The 18,750-nt window shown below is 38.7% G+C and overlaps 1 protein-coding gene across 3 annotated transcripts in view; it reads left to right on the forward strand.

Annotated features, from left to right (window-relative positions):
• The window catches only part of LOC132978420 (immunoglobulin kappa light chain-like), a 35,862-nt gene that overhangs the window by 3,199 nt on the left and 13,913 nt on the right, over positions 1-18,750 (forward strand). For 2 of the 3 annotated variants that reach the window (XM_061043636.1, XM_061043637.1), the window contains exons 3-4: positions 5,085-5,138; positions 6,536-6,844. In XM_061043636.1, the coding sequence (XP_060899619.1) occupies positions 5,085-5,138; positions 6,536-6,844 (363 nt within the window). Of the gene's footprint in view, positions 1-5,084; positions 5,139-6,535; positions 6,845-9,014; positions 10,406-18,750 lie in introns of those variants that run through there. The other variant, XM_061043638.1, reaches the window with a different exon arrangement.

Below are 18,750 nucleotides of genomic sequence, written 5' to 3' on the forward strand. Positions count from 1 at the left end.
TCATCTCAGCCCTCTAGATTATTCAATCAATTAAACATTTCTCCTCGTGTGTAAAAAAAAACAACAACTTTGCATTTAATGTATTCCTAGGTCTCAGTTTTGGATGGACCTGTTTGGAGACCTAAGAGACTCTGGACACTTCAACGGTTGCCATGAACACCAGTGCTTACTGAGATTCTGCTTCAGTAATGTTCTGCAGAAAGACCTGGATGAATGTACGGACCTCTGGAACAAGCACAGGGTTCGACCATCCAGACTTGCCTCATGTCCTGGAGGGATTCCCTCACAGGTAATCCACATCAACTCAGAGTTAAATGATCATAAACTGAATATTGTATTATAACAAATTGCACTGCGTTATGGTAACTATATTTGGATTATTGTACATTTTTGTAAATTATAGTATTTAATATAATTTATAGGCTAGTTGTCCTGCCTTTGTTTACTTTCACATTTCTGTAGATCAACAAGCAAACACATCTTATTAACAATGGCCATTTCAAACTACATTTCTAAAATCTGGTTAAAAAACCTTTTCATAATTCTATAATTGTCTGAATTTGCAGGTTTGGTTCAAGGGACTGTGGATTTGCTGTTGAAGACAGGGAACTAAATGTGTTTCCGGAGGCCAGGCAAACAATTGATTCATGAGGTGACCCAGACATTCAGGTTTATCTACAACAGGCTGTGGAACAAAATGGATTACAGCAGCCACAAAATAGCTGGACTATAGATGTGGACTATACTGAAGCCCTTACCACATATTCCATGTTACAGTAAACCTATAGCTGAGAAAAAATGTTTCTGCTTTAGCAGGAGATGGCTTTACATTACATACATTACTGACTGGACTGTAAGTGATTATATTTTAGGAACTACTGAGTCTTAATCGTGAACTGACATATAAGTGGCATAAAGGTTTTTAATTGTTAATAAAAGGATGATCTACCAAAATTCTCAAATGTGGTACTTTCTATTTTCAGGTTTGGTAACTGGAAAAGCACAAAATATTTTATTCTGTGTGAACTGATATCACGATTTACACTACATGTAGAACATCTAGTAGACAGTTTCCTTGTATAGTATGCCATGTTAACAGCAGATACTGTGCATTAATGCTACAGAAGTCACAAGCTAAAGAAATCACAACATCTGTACACACCAGTATTTTACCCTCATAAAGGTATTTGTTTCATTTATTGAAAACCAACATATGTTGCTGGAAACAAATGCAGAATACATCATATTTGTTAGTAAATAAAATGTCATAGCATTTTTTTCAAATGAGAGTAAGCCATGAAAACAAAGAAACAGCAAAATAAAAAACAAGGAGCTAAAATCAGGACAAGAACCGTGAAGTGTGAACCGTCTCCAAGGTTTGAAAACATCTAAATACATGAACAGATCTGGGCCCGTTTCTGAAAGAAGGTTTTGTGTAAACTCTGAGTCAGTTCACCCTGAAATGAGGGAAACTCTGGGTATTCTGTTTCAGAAGAGGAGGTCACTCAAACCCGAGAAAGAGGGGTAACTCCAGCCCGTTTCAGAGGGAGAGGTTACTTTACCTCTGAGTCAGTTACTATGGTAACTGAGTCTGTGAACCTAACCTGGTCGTGAGCAGGTTTTCTTCAGTGAACCCTGAGTTTCTCTAGGTCTCCTCTTTCAGAGCCAGAAACACTGTTTCATTTCTTCATTCTTTCATTCAGTCCGTATCACGCCGTGTTAGTGAAGATTCACCGTTTGTCTGAATAAAAATCCAGGTTGTTTTAATATGATATGTTTTAATATGATATGTTTTAATATGATATGTTTTAATATGATATGTTAGGATGGCAATAGCCTACTACAGCGTATAAAACAAACTATTTTATTGAACATGGCGTCTTTAAGTTTATTACAGTACATACATAAGTCTGAAATAGTGCACTCTTCACTACCTTGTATTAAATAGTTTATTTGAAAAATATATAATTTTCAATTCAAAGCATTAGCTGCCAGTGTCTCCCACAGGATTTTATGAGACTATTGTGGGGGGACACCGTACTGCCTAGGGGGGTCCGGGGGCATGCCCCCCCGTGAGAAAAATGTGTACATTTTAAAGTTAAATATGAAGAGGCTAAATGTATGAAAAACTTTGTTCTCTTTTAACAATTTTATGCTGTTACAGTAATTAAATACAAATTGTCAAAACATGAAATCCAGAGGCTCAGGCCATTGATGGAGACCCTCAGGTAGGCAGCCAGGTGCTCTCCTTTCAGCCTATTGCAAATGTCAGATTTGATTGGAGCATGAAGTAAACTACAGGTAGCTCAATGAATGTCAATAAAAAGTGGATTGTTGGCATACTGTCAATATGATTATCACTCTTCTCCTGCTCCACCCTATAAATTTGGATCACATCTCTACAACATTCAGTGTTTTATACAAAAGTGACATTAGTGGAGGGACGCTGGAAGTCAGTTTTAGTTGGGGGTTCTGAGTGGTCATTCTACTTGATGATGTCAAACTGTTTGCTGCGCTAAAGCAGATTTATTTTTAATGAATTGTAATGTTCAGTATTTTAAATATTTTGAGTATTAACAGCAGCTCAAACGATTTAAGAACATCTCAACAGATATCAGACCAGAGGCAGTAAACAGAGACTGCAGTCTACAATGTAGTTGTAATCACTGGTAAACATGTAAACCGTAGAGCAGATGATCAATTTAACTTCTTGTTTCTTGTCCGTCCACTTGAAGGACTATGTGTAATGGCACGTTCTGCGACTCTCGCTCACCCGTATAGCTCTCTCTCTCTCCCTCTCACGTGCGCGGACCTACCGTTATCTTTTAATGCACGTTTTTGACAAAATGAGGGAGAGAGGCTTTTGAAAAAAGAGGTTTTGTGGCCGCTAATATACTTTGACAGCCGGTCCAAGTGGGAAACACTGCGCTCTACATGTTTTTCAGGCGCACACTTTCAGAAACTGGTCTATAGTGAAACGCTACTTGAGCAACGACTGAAGTCTGTATGATCTATAAACTGTTGCGGTACCGAGGCAGCCCGGCCCACCGGGAATTGTCCCGGTTCTCCCGATTACCCACTCCGGGCCTGGTTATCCACATGATAATAGCCCTTAGTGGTGCTGCCCAGTAGTACTTTTTTAAGTTTGGTAAATGTAACCCTTTCTCCTTCGAGCAAAGAAGAAAAGTATACTTAATTCTACCTTTTTTATTTTGCCACAGAAATCTTTACATGATTTTGTCCACTGTTTTTAATATGTAGCTAGGAACCCTTGTAGGCAACGACTGGAACACAAATAGTAATCTTCGTGGGATATTCATTCTCACAGTTTCTATTCTCCATATCAGAGTCAGAGGTAGGATTTCCCATCTAACTATATCCCTCTTGATTTCACAAATCAGTTTTTGTTAGTTTGCTTCAAAAATCTAAGGATTTAGGGGCCATGGCCGCCTGTTGACAATAGGAGCATGTACATGTTAAACAGAAGAGGCCCCAGGATGGAGCCTTGGGGAACGCCACATGTCATTTTTGTGTTCACAAAGTAGTCACAGTCTTTTAAAGTAAGACTTAAACCAGTTAAGCACTGCTCCAGAACGTCCCACCTAGTTCTCCAATCGGTCAGGTCAACTGTGTCATTAGCTTTCCTCCAGACCCCTCAGCCGGACTGAAGCTAGGGGTAACTTGTACGTAAAAAGTTTGTGGTTTAGCAGAGAGAGAGGTAGAGAGAGCGATAGAGGCAATATGACGCTGAATTGAGCAGAGCAAAGATTCAAACATCAAAAACACTCATATATATCTTGGATAAAAAACTAAACAAGGCATCGATAAGGACACTTTCTGTCTTCAACATCTGTTGTAACTATGACAACCTAACACGCATTCTGCTAACATAGTCTCTCTTTAAACTGTAACACCGGTTCCTATCCATTGACTGTAAATATTAATGGAAGAAGCCTGAGTGACGTCTGCTGTCTGTTCTTGCAGGGGACTCCGGAGGCTCATCGGGAGCAGCCGCCATGCTGGAAATGCTGACTCACCCTAACTTTCAGTCAACCTAACAACAGGCTGAGAGCTGAGACGGGTTATAAGACTCTTGACAAACCGTTACCTCGCCTGTCGATCAGATCAGCTACACACTTAAATATGGATAACACGTATCGTTCATAAAATCAAAACTGAGCCTTTATAATAAGAATTCACGTACAGTGAATGTGATGACAATAACTAATCAGACATATTTGGTTTTTGTACCAGGCTGTAAACGTGTTTGTTTTTGCTGTAAAAACTGCTTTTTGGCTGTGGTCTGTATGTGACTTCCAGTTTTCCTGGAGCCAGCCTCTAGTGGTCAGTGGACAAACTGCAGGATTTAGCACTTCCACATAGGCTTCATTTTTCAACACTGGAGGTTTCCGCTCATACCTATCTCAGTTTTATCCAGGTTTGTGGTGAGTTCTATTTACCTCAGAACTCAGATCTTGAAACTGGGTATGACGTAACAACGACGTAAACAACATTTCAGTTGCGAGTTTGCAGCAAGTTGAACAAGCAACATGGTCGCCTCCAGGGGTTCCTTTGTTTTGTTAGCTCATACCTGACTTCAGTGTGTTCACGTGCTTTCAGATTGAAATGTTGTAACAACAACAGACTTTGTGGATGCTACGGAGACGATGTGAGGAATGTCTCCGTTACTAGTTATATACGATTACAACATTGATGAACAATAAGTGAATTAATAAAAAGTATTTTAACATTAACTAAACATCTTTTGCCCCCCATGTGATGACGATTCTGACGTCAAGTCGGGCTCCTAATTCTTTCCCGAGTTTCCGAGTTGTTGCTCCGACTTGAGCAAGCGTTCATGTTCCTTTTCCAACTCAGAAACTTGTTTTCCCGATGTGTCCGACATCACATGAATGCACCATAATCCATGTGGACTAAAGTAGTAGACTGACAGACATTACACTGCTGGAGTATGAAAAAAAAAACATGTTGATGTGAAACACACGAGGGAGCTGAAATATGATCCTGGCTCATAACTTGATACAGGAACTTGTATTCAGCAGCAGACGGGGTTTTTGTATCAGTCTGTTTCACTGTGTGGGGCATCTTTGGCTCTGGAACTAAACTGTTTGTAACAGGTAAGAAGAAAACATCTATTAATCCATTGTTTTTAAATTAAAGTCTGCTGCTTTAGGGCTTATATGTTGTGTTTTATAGAGAACTCATAGTACCTGAAAGAAGTTTAAATGTCACATCTGAAGTCAGTATTTATTGCTCCGTGTGATAAACACGTTTCTTAAGAAAGGTCTGTAACTTTATTATTACAAATATGTTTTGGATTCTCTCAGTGAGTCAGCAGCAGCTTTTAATAAAAACACAAACAAACATAAAATACGGATTCAATTATGATGATGTACAAAAATTAACCTTGTTAAAACAGCTTTTTATTTAATGGAGCATATGCTTTTTATGTGAATAAATAATGAACCTGGTTACTAAATAAGACCCTTAAAGATATCACATGTAATATTACAGCACTTAGGCTATTTAATGTCCTACACAGCACGTAACATGATGTTTAATAGACACATATATTTCTATCTTTGCTCACACATATATCTACAGGTTCTAAACAGTGTGTTAAATAATAGATGCCGGGTGGTAAACACAACGGTGATGACAATTTTATATTTGCTGTTATGCACATTTATTTTCTAGAAAGACACATTTAATTTAATTTAATTATTTGGTCAGTGTGCTTCGGAAAATATAATTTCATCATTAGATCATTGAGGTTTCCCTCATTTATAAGGATGTAGTGACACACAAAAAAAGAGCCCAAATAAAACAACAAAGACGGGTCGGAATGATTCTCAGTAAAAACAATTGCAGTGTGGTAAAGTGGTTTGAGATCATTGTCTTAATTTGTCCAAGAGAAACACGAGTGTCCATCTTTAGAGTCGGTTGTGAGTTATTCCACATTTTTGGAGCAGAAAAGCTAAATGCAGATTTTTCCAAGTTAAAAGAAGACCCACGGGACTTGAAGCAAAAGACGATCAGTAGAGTGAGTTTGGTCCAGTTCAGCAGAGATGTTATATAAGATGGTGTACGTCCAATAAGTGATTTAAAGACATACATGTGTTTATCACGTCTCTGTGCCAGAGAAGACCAACCAACTTTGTTCTTCAGAATACAGTTTTATCTCAGATGATAACGCTGTCTCAACATATCCGACCTGTTTATGAACAGGTTCTTGATCCTCTGGGATGTTCTTTTGACCGCTATTTTAAAACATGTTACTTTGGCGTCAAGATAAAAATGGGTGTATCCATTTTCCAAAAACAATAAAATGTATCAGTTATCTTTGTGGTATTTTCTATTGAACGAGGAGTTTTAGGGTTTTCAAAATCATCACATTCTGTTTTAATTTACATTTTACACCAGGTCCCATTTTTTTATGAAATAGGGTTGGAAGTTCAAAGTGGAAGTTATAGAATTTTAGAATAATTGTGTGTGTGTTGTTGCTCTTTCAAAGATGAGCAGGTGGTGAAGCCCGTGGTGAGCGTGTACCCGGCAGCATCGAGAGCCCAGCTGGAGGAGAAGAACTCTCTACTGTGTGTGGCCTCAGCCATGTTTCCTCCTCTGGTCCAGATCTCCTGGAAAAAACAGAAAGTGAACGGTCCTCTGCAAGATGCGCACCCTGCTAAGGCGAAGCAGCAGGAGCTGAGGGAGTCGGGGTGCAGCGCCTCCATCTTGACGATCCCTCAGAGAGAGTACAGCACCTATAAATACCTCTGCTCAGTGCAGCATCAGGGGGGCACAGTGAATGCTCAAACAGGAACAGGTAATGAAGGGTTGGTGTCTGCATTCAGCAGTGATTCAGCTTCATGTGGAGACGATGGAGCAGAGGAGTTTATTTTTAACTGCTTCTGTTTGACAGAGGTCTCAGTTCCTACGACCTCCAGTCCTCCAGAGAGAGAGCCGACAGACCTGCCAACTCTGCAGCCGACTGACAGTAAGATCAAAATCTGTTTATACTTACCTTTAAGGAAAAACCAACTCAGTCAACATACGTTATTACTCTTCTCCCTCTACTTACATTACCTCTGGTGTACCACAGGGTTCCGTTTTAGGGCCGATTTAGTTTGTATTTCGATGCCTCCAAGGGGACCTGTTTGGAAGAGAAAAGTGAAGACCAATCTGTCTTAGGTGCAGGCTGGAACATTTGGGTTGAGCTGCTTTGGTGAGCGCACACGGCTAGGGTTTTTTTCACCACGACTTAACACAGATTATCTCCTGCTAGCCTCCGAGAGAGAAGAAGTCAAGTGAGGCAACGTGTAAATACAACAAGAAATATTCAGGACAATTCATTACGTTTGAGCAGGCGGATACGATGGACATGTTGAACTACATGTAGTGTTGATAAACAAGCAACAACTGTCATCATAACAATAACTTTATTTATATCGCACTTATCTAAACAAGGTTAGAAAGTGCTTTACAGAATGAAGACAATGAAAAATAAAACATTAATTAAAAGTGCTTCACAAAATACACAGGATTAAACTTTGGTGAGTAACACAATTTTAATAGGAATTGATTAAATGAATTAAAGCAGGACATTAGTTACTACTCAATACAGTGTATAACTTCTGTACAGTTTATTTTAATTTACTTAGCTGTTAATATAACTTATTTATTTTTACTTTTTGTACTCTTTCTTTTTTTCTTACCATGCTAGTCTATTTTATATATAATTTTAACTTTTTTGTAGAAGCTGACTCAGGGGGAAACGCACAAGAATTCCAATGTACCTGTACTGTCCTGTACCTGTGCAAATGGCAATAAACATCTATTCTATTCTATTCTATTCAATCATTAAATAGGACTTCCTATAAAAATGTGTTTAAAACAAAGATTTAAAAACAGTTACAGGAGTTTGTCGGCTTAATGTCTTCAGGTAGAGATGTCCAGAGCTCAGGGGCTCCGATGGTCAAATGCTCGGACTCCCTTGGTTACCGGCCTTGACCTAGGAACAACGAATAAAGGTGCTCTTCATGATCTGAGATCTCGGTTTGGAGCATAAGGAGTCAAAAGTTCTGTAATGTAAGGGGGGGAGGGGGGGCAGACCCTGTTGTGTTTTAAAAGTTACTAAAAGAATCTTCAAATCAACCCTGTATGTAACGGGCAGCCAACGGAGGGGGGAAAGGATCGGGGTAATTTGCGACCTGCGATTTGGTTTAAATCCGGGCAGCAGCTTTCTGCACTTGCTGGAGTCTAGCCATCGAGGACTGACTGAGGCGTGAAGTGAAAAGAGCGTTGCAGTAGTCCAAACGTGAAAAGACAAAGGCGTGAATAAGCTTTTATAGGTCAGGGAAAGACAGAGTTGATTTAATTTAACCAATGTGTCATTACATCGGACTCTGTTGCTCTGTCGGCCATCTTACGACACGTCCTGCCTCTGACACCCTCCCTCCGGTCCGACAGGGATAGTCTCCCACTGTGAGGTTCATGTTTGAACAAACAACTCAGGGGAAGACTGTTCTGAAATTTTCTAAACATTTTCTGGAGTGTGTGTGAAAGAGGCTAAAGAAAGCTCGGTGTGGTTTGGTGTTGGAAATTAACCTGAAAGCAAAGACAAATTTAATGAACCAAACATTCGTTACTTAATTTATTCTTCTGTGTTTTTCTGTTATTTACGCCGACCGTTTATCAAAGCAGCTAAACATTTTAGCAGCTGTCTGTTCTTAATCTTTTCTCCTGCTCCTGCAGCCCAGGCACCTACAGCCAAACCAGCCTCACAGGACGCGGGAGAAGGAGGTGAGCTGCGTTGCGTTTAATGACATGTTTAACTGCTGGGAAATAAGAAATTGATTCTGTCATGTTTAAAGATAAGATTTCAAACACTGAAGTAGTGGGGCCTGATGGAATATCTTTTTTATGGGGTCAATTATCCTTGGATGAAATGACTCTCTATATTTGTAAAACTTAAGCCATGTCTTTTTGTCTGTCAGTGTCCTTTCAGTCTCAGTGCAAGGTGAAGCTGCTGACGCTGCTGTACACGGTGCTGATACTAAAGAGTCTGGTGTACTGCTGTGGACTCTCTCTGCTGAGGATCTTCAGAAATAACAAACCGTCCATCCACTGAACATGTGCTGACTGATTGTCTTCTGATGTTATGTGCCGTAGTGTTTTTGTAGTTTTTATGAAAGAAGCTTGTTTGTGAAAAAGTAAAGCTCTATGCTGATGACACTGTGTTTTTTGTACATAAATGAACGCACTGCAGGGTGGGCTACCTTTATCAATTTATTCCATTTACAGCTTTTATCAACAGTCCAAAATGTTGTCTAAGAAGTCTAATACCTCAATCTTATGGTTTATCTTCATCTTCCTGTAGTTCACAAATATTTAACAAAATTGAAAATAAGTCAAATAGATTATTTAAAAGTACATCACCGGGTTTAACATCCTGCTACTGTTGTAAGTTTGGGGGCATTGACAATCAGCAACTGAATCAGAATAACTTTTATTGCTAAGTAAGGTCTGGCTAATGTGAGAGCCCACACATGACAACAAGTAATGACAGATTTACCAGTTCAGTTCTTAGAGTGTGTGTGGAGAGCAACGAGATGACCGACTCAGCACACCACACACTCACAGATTCATTCAACAACAGTCTCCACTCTCAGAACTCGTCATCTCCCGCTGTCAGACACGATTTAAGAGTAAACAAACATGATGGTCAAGCTAAATGTGGCTAGCTGTTAGCTGGTACTCCTGTCCTTGTCAGTTGGATTGTGCTTTGTTTTACAGACACGTTGTGTAAACACTTGTGTTGTTGAAACAAATCAACAAGTTGCTCCTCCATTTATGAAATCCATCTAACTTCATGCTTTGTGTTTGCTTTGTGTTCTCCCAACACAACAGGATGTCTGACAATTTAAAATTGGGGCGGCGAGGTTAAAATCACACACTTTACACCACAGGAACATCTGGTGAGATAATCTTTGGAACTGTCAGATAATCAGGCTTTTGTTGAATTTGGTCAGAAGTGGAGAATCGGCCCCGAAATCGGCTTGATTATCTTGTTGTGTGTACCCCACTTAAGATTACATATATAACACAAACGTCTATCAGATTGTATCGTATATAGAAGGAATTTGTCTTGGTGTTATTGGTGCATTATTGTTTATAAAACCCACATAAACAGCAGTACTGCTACTGTCAAGAAGTGTAGAAATACTGTTACATAGCAGCATAAATATAAAGCTAAATCAAATAAAAGAGTAAAAGATGTGTCTTTGGTGTATGAAAGGAGCTGTAAGTGTTTTATTTTTATTTTTAAGTAAAAATCTGTGTTTTTAAGGATTTCATTTAGCTTCACAATAAATATGTAAAAACACGATCAGTGTCTTTGGTCATGAGTAATTTGACTTTGTAGCTTTAAATAAGCTTGTATATTATAGCTTCATGTTTTCTTGTCCTTGTCTAACTTTTTACACAAGTATATATTATTATTTTTTTCTCTGCATTGAGGTTAAATAATAAAACAGAGAGTTAGACAGAAAGCTGATATTGAGAGTTCTGAGCACTAAAATCAAACAGAAGATCCTGGAATGATGCTTTAACCAGAGTCGATGGTCGTAACTGTCGCTGTGTGATTAAACTGAAAACCCTTCGCTAACAGAGAAGAGGCAGCAGAGCAGGAAACCCACACAGCCTGCCTGCTGCAGGGGAGGAAGTGTTGATTTGCTGTAAACTGTTTTTCTAAACCCTAATAACCACAGATTCATATCTGCTGCTGCACACACTGATGAACTGTTCTCACACTCTGTACTTTATTGTCTTTTTTATTGTCACATAAAAAGCCTTCCCTTCACATGAACTGAAGACCAACAGTGTCGACCCACCTTGAGGCAACGTTCTCAGAGTTTGTGTATATTTGTTCAGTAAAGGAGACGCACCTGAGTGATAATGTGTCGACAGCTAAAATGTATATATTCATTTGTTGGTTCATTAACTAATTCATTGGCTTGTTAAATAACAAATAATGATAATACATTTAATTTATAAAGAGCTTTCAAGTACTTACAGACACTTTACATTAGTTAAAAGTTAAAAAAAGATCAAAATCAACAAAGTTTGATCAAACTAACAAACTGGCAACATTACACACGTTTGTTCTGTCATGAATAACCTTTTTTCAGGACAAAACCACAAGTCATACATATGATCGTTATATGATAAACTATGATGATGTTTCCTATATTATCAGCTCATACAGTAAACATGACTGTACTCCTGTCTGTAAAGATTAAAGCTGCTGCCCTCTAGTGGCTGCAGCAACACATTGCGTCACTACTGTTTGTATCTCTAAGTTTCAGCTTTCCATTATTTGTAAGGATAAAGATTTTATTCCTGAAATCAGTCAATATTGTACAATATAGTGGATCAGTTGGTAGGGTCGTCGTCTCTCAAACTGAAGGTCAGGGGTTCGATCCCCAGCTCCTGCAGCCACATGTCCGATGTGTTCTCGGGCAAGACACTTAACCCCAAGTTGCTCCCTCTGCTTCGTCAACAGTGTAAGCATGTGTATGAATGGAGAGGTTAATTCTGATGGACTCTTTACACAGCAGACTCTACCATCAGTGTTTGAATGTGTAGGTGTGACCTGTGGTGTAAAAGCACAGAGAAAACATGTATGGTATTAAAGAGGTAGGCAAGATGAGGGCCATCCCCAAGGGAAAGATCCTTCCCCTGGGAAACAAATCTAGATAAACTCTCCATGTTAGGTTGGTATGCAAACAAAGGACAACATGAGATGCTTGTATGAACAAAACATATATTTAAAAAGCTAAATGACAGGTAGATGGGGATGTGCAGATAATCTGCCCACAAGGGAGAGCGCTTTCTCTGGGGAAATAAACTCCTCCTGATAAGACCCAAGAAAGGATAATGGGAGTAGTGAGCCATGGTCCACATAATGTTGGGAAATGGTTGGTGCATTTTGGGGGACAAAAAAGAAAAGCCCAATGAAAGGAGAGAGGGACAAGTGGAGAGTCTCCAGATATGTTGCAACATAACCACGTTGGGTCTGTGATATTTTATCTTTTACTCCAACCAGGCTGTAAACATTTTATTAAACTTCTGTTTAAGTTATTTCTTTCAAAGTATACATTGTTTGAAAGGTTTAAAGAAAAGGTTATTTGAGTTTAGCTTTAAATGATGGCTTTTGTTGGCATGCATTTTTTACCACGTTAAAATAAGTTGGACCAACACGACTAAAAGGAGTCGGACGCAACCAGAGTAAAGAAGTTAAAACAACATAAGTAAGTCACGTTAGTCCACACCTAGTAGAATACATTCATTAACATTTTAAAATAAGATAGGCCTGAACCATAATGAATAAGCAACAATAACACAAATAAATTCAGTTGGCCCATCCTAATTATTTTATGTTGACTTAACAAAATTCCTTGATGCTAAAAGAACACATTTTAATTTGATGGAAATGGTTTCAATACTTTTATTACGTTCAGCCAACAAATTATTTTGTTTGAGTGGATTTGGACTCGTCAGCTGATCTGTCTGAGAGTTTGTTAAAGTGAAATGAGACATTCAAAGATGCAGCAGTGTCCTTCTTTTACATCACTGAGACTACAGGGAGACACTGAGGACGAGTATCTACGGAGAGCCTGAAGGGACAAACAGGAGATTAATCACAATGAACTAGTTAATGCTGACAGCACTAATACATGTCTATAAATAAATAAAATTCCCCCGTCCAGTAACAGCTGATAGAGACATGAACCAGACTGTAAACATGTTAATCTCTGCTGTAAAAACAGACTTTTGAATGGGTGTGTATGTGACTTCCAGCCTCAAGCAGACCCTCGAGGAACTGCAGGATTGCTTTATTTTTCAACACCAGAGGTTTCCCCTTGTCCTGAATACCACTACCAGCATCATCAGGGTACCTTTGCAGTTCCCCAAACTGACCATAAGGTGGTGCTCTTTCTCCTTTAAGTTAGACTCCGACACGCAGAGATCCACCTTCTGAAAAAACGTGTTTGAAATCCAACAAACAGTCATGAAGGAGGAGTTTATTTAAAGATGTGACACTGAGGTAACACTTTAAAGACTCATGTTATATCAGATGTGTCTTTTGTTGTTAATATTTTAAAGTTTTCATCATAAGAAACATCAAAGTGTGAAGAAAAAGACCTCTTAAAGAAATGTTGAAGGTATGAAAACAGACTTCATCAGTGCAAACAGAGTTATTCCTTTTGAAGAAGTTTGAAAATACATTTTCTGAATTCATGAAATGAGCAAAGACATGCTGTTTGTCTCCTTCTTTTACATCAGCAGCAGAAATAAGAACAGACATTAAACATCTATATAGAATTAAGTTACAAAAAACACCTGCAGAGGTAAATAAAAGATTTTCAAATTATGCAATAAAAAAAGTTATAGAAACATTCAGATTCTTAACTTCCTGCAGACTTTCAGAACTTTGAATAGAATCAGGGGCTGATGGGAGATCTGAGGCCTCTGATAGAAACCACGTGTTCCTCGTCTCATCTCTCAGCTCGTCCTTGTTTGTCCTCTGCAGCGTCACAGCGTCACTTCTCCTCGGGTTCACCAGAGGAAACATCGCAGCTCCAAAATGCTTCTCCTCCCAGCCGCCGCCCTGTGCTGCCTGTGTTCAGGTGAGTGTTTCCGGCCAATCAGGAGCCCACAAACTCTACCTTTACCAAACACCGTCACACTAACATTCACCTGTCTGACCCTCTCTCTGCAGCGCTGGTTTCCATGGCAGCCGAGCTGATTCAGGATGATTTATCATTGACCAGGAGAGTCGGTGAAGAAGTCTCCTTCAGCTGTGGAGGCACTGATCAGTGTGGTAGCTACGTATACTGGTACCAAAAGAAAGACACAGAAACATTCAGAGTGATTCTTGATATTGACAGGAGAGATGGAGGTTTAGATAAAAGCTACAATCATCCACAGGAAGATGATTTCTCAGCTGTGAAAAAGAAAGGCTGGGAGCTTCAGATCCAGAGAGTTAAAGACTCTCATTCAGCCACATATTACTGCTCCTGTAGGGTTAGTGTTAGTGGTAGTGATCTCCACAGTGAGAAATGAAGCGAGCTGCCTGAACAAAAACCAACACATGAACAGATGTCACTCAGAGTTAGTTACAGGAAGAGAGCAGTGAACCACAGCCCAGGTTCACATGTTTCACCTCCATCTCAGCCAGAGTCACAAACACTGAGGGATTTATTCTATCACTGCTGACAGGACTTCTTTATTGTAAAAATATACTTAGGTTTTGGGTTTTTGTTTTTTTTAGAACATGTTTTTTATTTAATACACAAATAGATGCTTTTCCGTTACACTCGTCCAATTTCTCATGTAATCTTTACATGTCATGTTACATAATCCATATCCATACAGGTATAAAAACACCCATTTATTCATTCACACATTAGGTAGAAATAGATTTACAGACATATGGCACATCTTCACATCTTTTTCTTGATTGACTCAACAACTTCTGTAAACATATTGGTAATTTGCTTTACACTGGACAAGTGCATTTAAAGGAGAACAAAATGTTAAGAGGTGACTAATAATAATAATTTATATTTAATTAATCCTGCGAGGGGAAATTCAGTTTCACACTCTGTTTAATGAACATGAACACACACACAGGCTGAAATACACACACATGCACAAACAGGACCCAACCAAAGTCCCTACAGACTGAGCTACTGCCGTCCCAAGACTGAAATCTGTTTGTTTTCAGATGTAATCTTGGTCTGATTTTTTCCAGGATAAAAACATGTTTTAATCTCTGTCTCCACTGAGTTAGGTTGGGAGGTTGTGGTTTCAGTCAGGATGCTGGTATTGTTTTCTATGCAAAACTCTAAGCAAGGAAATCAAGTCTCTGTCCATGTTGGTATCAGGAGCTTTACCCAAAATAAAGAGTGAAGGATCCAAGATTAGATTGATGCCCAGAATCTGATTTATTTCTTTTTGGACATTTTTCCAAAAGTCTACAATTTTCAGGTAGTCCCAGAATATGTGTGTAAAATCCCCCACTAGTCCACATCCCCTCCAGCACAACTCAGAAGTTCTTTAACCCTCATGATGTTATCTATCTTTGAAATAACACCTTTCTTTGTTTCTTTTTCTGTACATGACATTAATACTTCCTCTATTGCAGAGGGTGCTCTGTAAATCCCATTCCTTATATATCTGAAGATAACTCCTTAATTGTAGAAATTTATACAAATCTTGTGCAGGTAGACTAAACTCCTTTCTAAGTTGTTCAAAAGATTTCATGTTTGGTCCTTTAAACACTTGAGCTATATAAATCAATCCTTTGTTTGTCCACTTGTTGTATCCTGTATCCATAGTGGAGGGTACAAAATGGATTTACTGCTATTTTAGTAGCTCTACGAGTGGAGTTTGACGGTCCAAATTTATTTTGTACTATTGACCATATTTTCAACGTTTCCCTCGTGCATTCATTAGTAATCTTAACTCCCCTCTGAGACTTTTCTGTCAGAAAGGGAAGTGCACCTAAAGGTAACTTTGGACATGAGTTCTGTTCCCTTCCCACCCAGAAAGAATCTGTATCAATAGTTATCCACAGGGCCGGAGTGGGACGCATTATCAGCCCGGGAGTTTCATGGCTCAGACCAGCCCACTTAAGTTCATATCCTTTGTCTGGAGATATGTTATAATTCTATCTATTACAGTACATACATAAGTCTGAAATAGTGCACTCTTCACTACCTTGTATTAAATAGTTTATTTGAAAAATATATAATTTTCAATTCAAAGCATTAGCTGCCAGTGTCTCCCACAGGATTTTATGAGACTATTGTGGGGGGACACCGTACTGCCTAGGGGGGTCCGGGGGCATGCCCCCCCGTGAGAAAAATGTGTACATTTTAAAGTTAAATATGAAGAGGCTAAATGTATGAAAAACTTTGTTCTCTTTTAACAATTTTATGCTGTTACAGTAATTAAATACAAATTGTCAAAACATGAAATCCAGAGGCTCAGGCCATTGATGGAGACCCTCAGGTAGGCAGCCAGGTGCTCTCCTTTCAGCCTATTGCAAAGGTCAGATTTTATTGGAGCATGAAGTAAACTACAGGTAGCTCAATGAATGTCAATAAAAAGAATTGGCTGCACACTGTCAATATGATTATCACTCTTCTCCTGCTCCACCCTCTAAATTTGGATCACATCTCTACAACATTCAGTGTTTTATACAAAAGTGACATTAGTGGAGGGACGCTGGAAGTCAGTTTTAGTCGGGGGTTCTGAGTGGTCATTCTACTTGATGACGTCAAACTGTTTGCTGCGCTAAAGCAGATTTATTTTTAATGAATTGTAATGTTCAGTATTTTAAATATTTCGAGTATTAACAGCAGCTCAAACAATTTAAAAACATTTCAACAGATATCAAACCTCAAACTGAAGGTTCTGACGTGGTTTATGATCAGTTCATAGTTCATAGTTTTTAAATAAACAGAGCAGTGAGGGTGATGTGCAGATGCACAGAGGAGCAGTCAGTGAACATAGGAGCAGTTTGAAAGACGTCAGTCTGTAAACAGAAACTGCAGTCTGCCATGTAGTTGTAATCACTGGTAAACATGTAAACCGTAGAGCAGATGATCAATTTAACTGGTAACACTTTAGAATAACCATCATCTATGACTACGTCTGACAATAAAGTATTATCTATCTATCTAAAGGGTAAATAAGGGTAAATAGATATTAATTAACCATGAGTTAATAGTTATTTACTGTTAACAAACAATGAAATGATAGTTAATAATGTTTGCTAATGATTTGTAATGCTATCATTTATTTTATGTTAACAGTTTATTGATGCACACATAACATTTCATACAATTTATGAAGTGTTTATTAATGATGACCAAATGATTTATAAACCTTTAAGAGATGGTTTATAAACATCTATAAACATTACAGAGACACATGAACCAGATATTTGCTCATGGTTTGTAAATATTTTATAAAGCATCTATTAACATTATTTGGATGGTTATTATAAAGTTGGAACTGAAGATTATAATCCCTTCCTGATACTTTGTAGAGCATCTATAACTATGTTTTAGATAGATAATTAATATTTTATCAATGATTAATAATTGGTTTATAAACCATCTACAATCATTATCTGGATGGTTATTATAAAGTTGGAACTGATGTTTATAATACTTTGTAAATGGTTCATAAATAATGTGTAGAGCATCTATTAACTTTATTTGGATGGTTATTATAAAGTTGGAATTGATGTTTATAAAACGTTAACAATTGCTTTATACATGGTTTATAAACCATTCATAAACAATATGTGAATGACTATTATAACGTTGCAACTAGTGCTAGTAATATTTATTATTAATGAAATATTAAGTGGTTTATAAAACATCAAGTAACACACATTTATAAACAGAAAGTCATGGGACTTTTCATGTTCTGTCGCTCCATGCACCGGCTCTCTTCTGACTCTCTCTCTAAGACTCTGAAGTGCCCACGTTCAGAGTCCCCACGTGTGCCAAGTCTGATCTGATTGGTCGGCCTGTCGGCTCAGCCGTAATTGGTCAGTCGCTCAGCACGGTTCTCGGAAATGTCCCGCCTCTTTTACCATATTAGGAATGCAGCCACTTTGGCTCCGTCCGAGGGGAGCATAAACATTAGCACATTAGCACTACTGTGCTACCGCAGGCTACGGCATATCGTGGGCGTGCTACAGAAGTTAACGGGCGTACAACATGAGCTGCAGGGCCACAACGAGCCAATGGGCTTCGATCAGTGATCTCACACTGACAATGACGTCGGACTGACAATTTTTTTCGAGGGGGGCTAGAACCGAGCGTTACATGCAGCTAATGCTACAGCTAACAGGAGGACGTAGGAGAAGCCGCGTTTCCGTGGACTTTGAATTTTTGCAAATAGATGTGCCTAAACATGCAGAGGACACTTTGAAAACACACTAAAGAGCATATAAAACCAGAAAAAGCATAATATGGGCCCTTTAATGAAACCGTATGGGGCCAGAGAGACACAAACAATCAATAAATTGGCAAAGTCAGATACATGTTTGCTGCTGCTACTTCAATGTTTCAATGATTCGACTCCTACAATTGTCGCTTGCGCTTCTTTTTGATTTGTTTCTATTGCTTCTGTAGCCCTTCTTACAGTTTAGTAATGTATTAGAATTTGATCTTATATGTTGTCATCAATGTGACTGTAGACCAATATCAAAAGAAACTAGATTGTTAAGAGCCAGAGAATTTGAATATCAATCAATCGAGAGAATTTCCACACCAGAATGAAAGTTTGAACCTGTACATTAAATACACAAAATATGGTTCATACATACATAGATAAACAGGTATGACAGATGTGAAAAATAACAAACTAAAATAATCAAGTGCGAACGAAAGGAAAACCCTTTTTGTCCCTTGAGTTTAGTTTTCAACCGTTGGGGCCCTTATGAATGTGTGTCAGTGTTTGTCATACCACATGATGAGCAAGGAAGGGAAAATCCTTCTAAAGTCCAAATCACAGTCACGATCCGTCTCGCCACCCAGCCAACAGGACTGGGAATCTGTGCAATCTAGAAACACTGGAACCTGTGAATATCTGGATCTGAGGACAATCTGGAATCCGCAGTCCTCTGTGGAATGGACCTCAGGC

The sequence above is a fragment of the Labrus mixtus genome, chromosome 8 (assembly GCF_963584025.1).
Source record: "Labrus mixtus chromosome 8, fLabMix1.1, whole genome shotgun sequence".
Classification (NCBI taxonomy): Eukaryota; Metazoa; Chordata; class Actinopteri; order Labriformes; family Labridae; genus Labrus; species Labrus mixtus.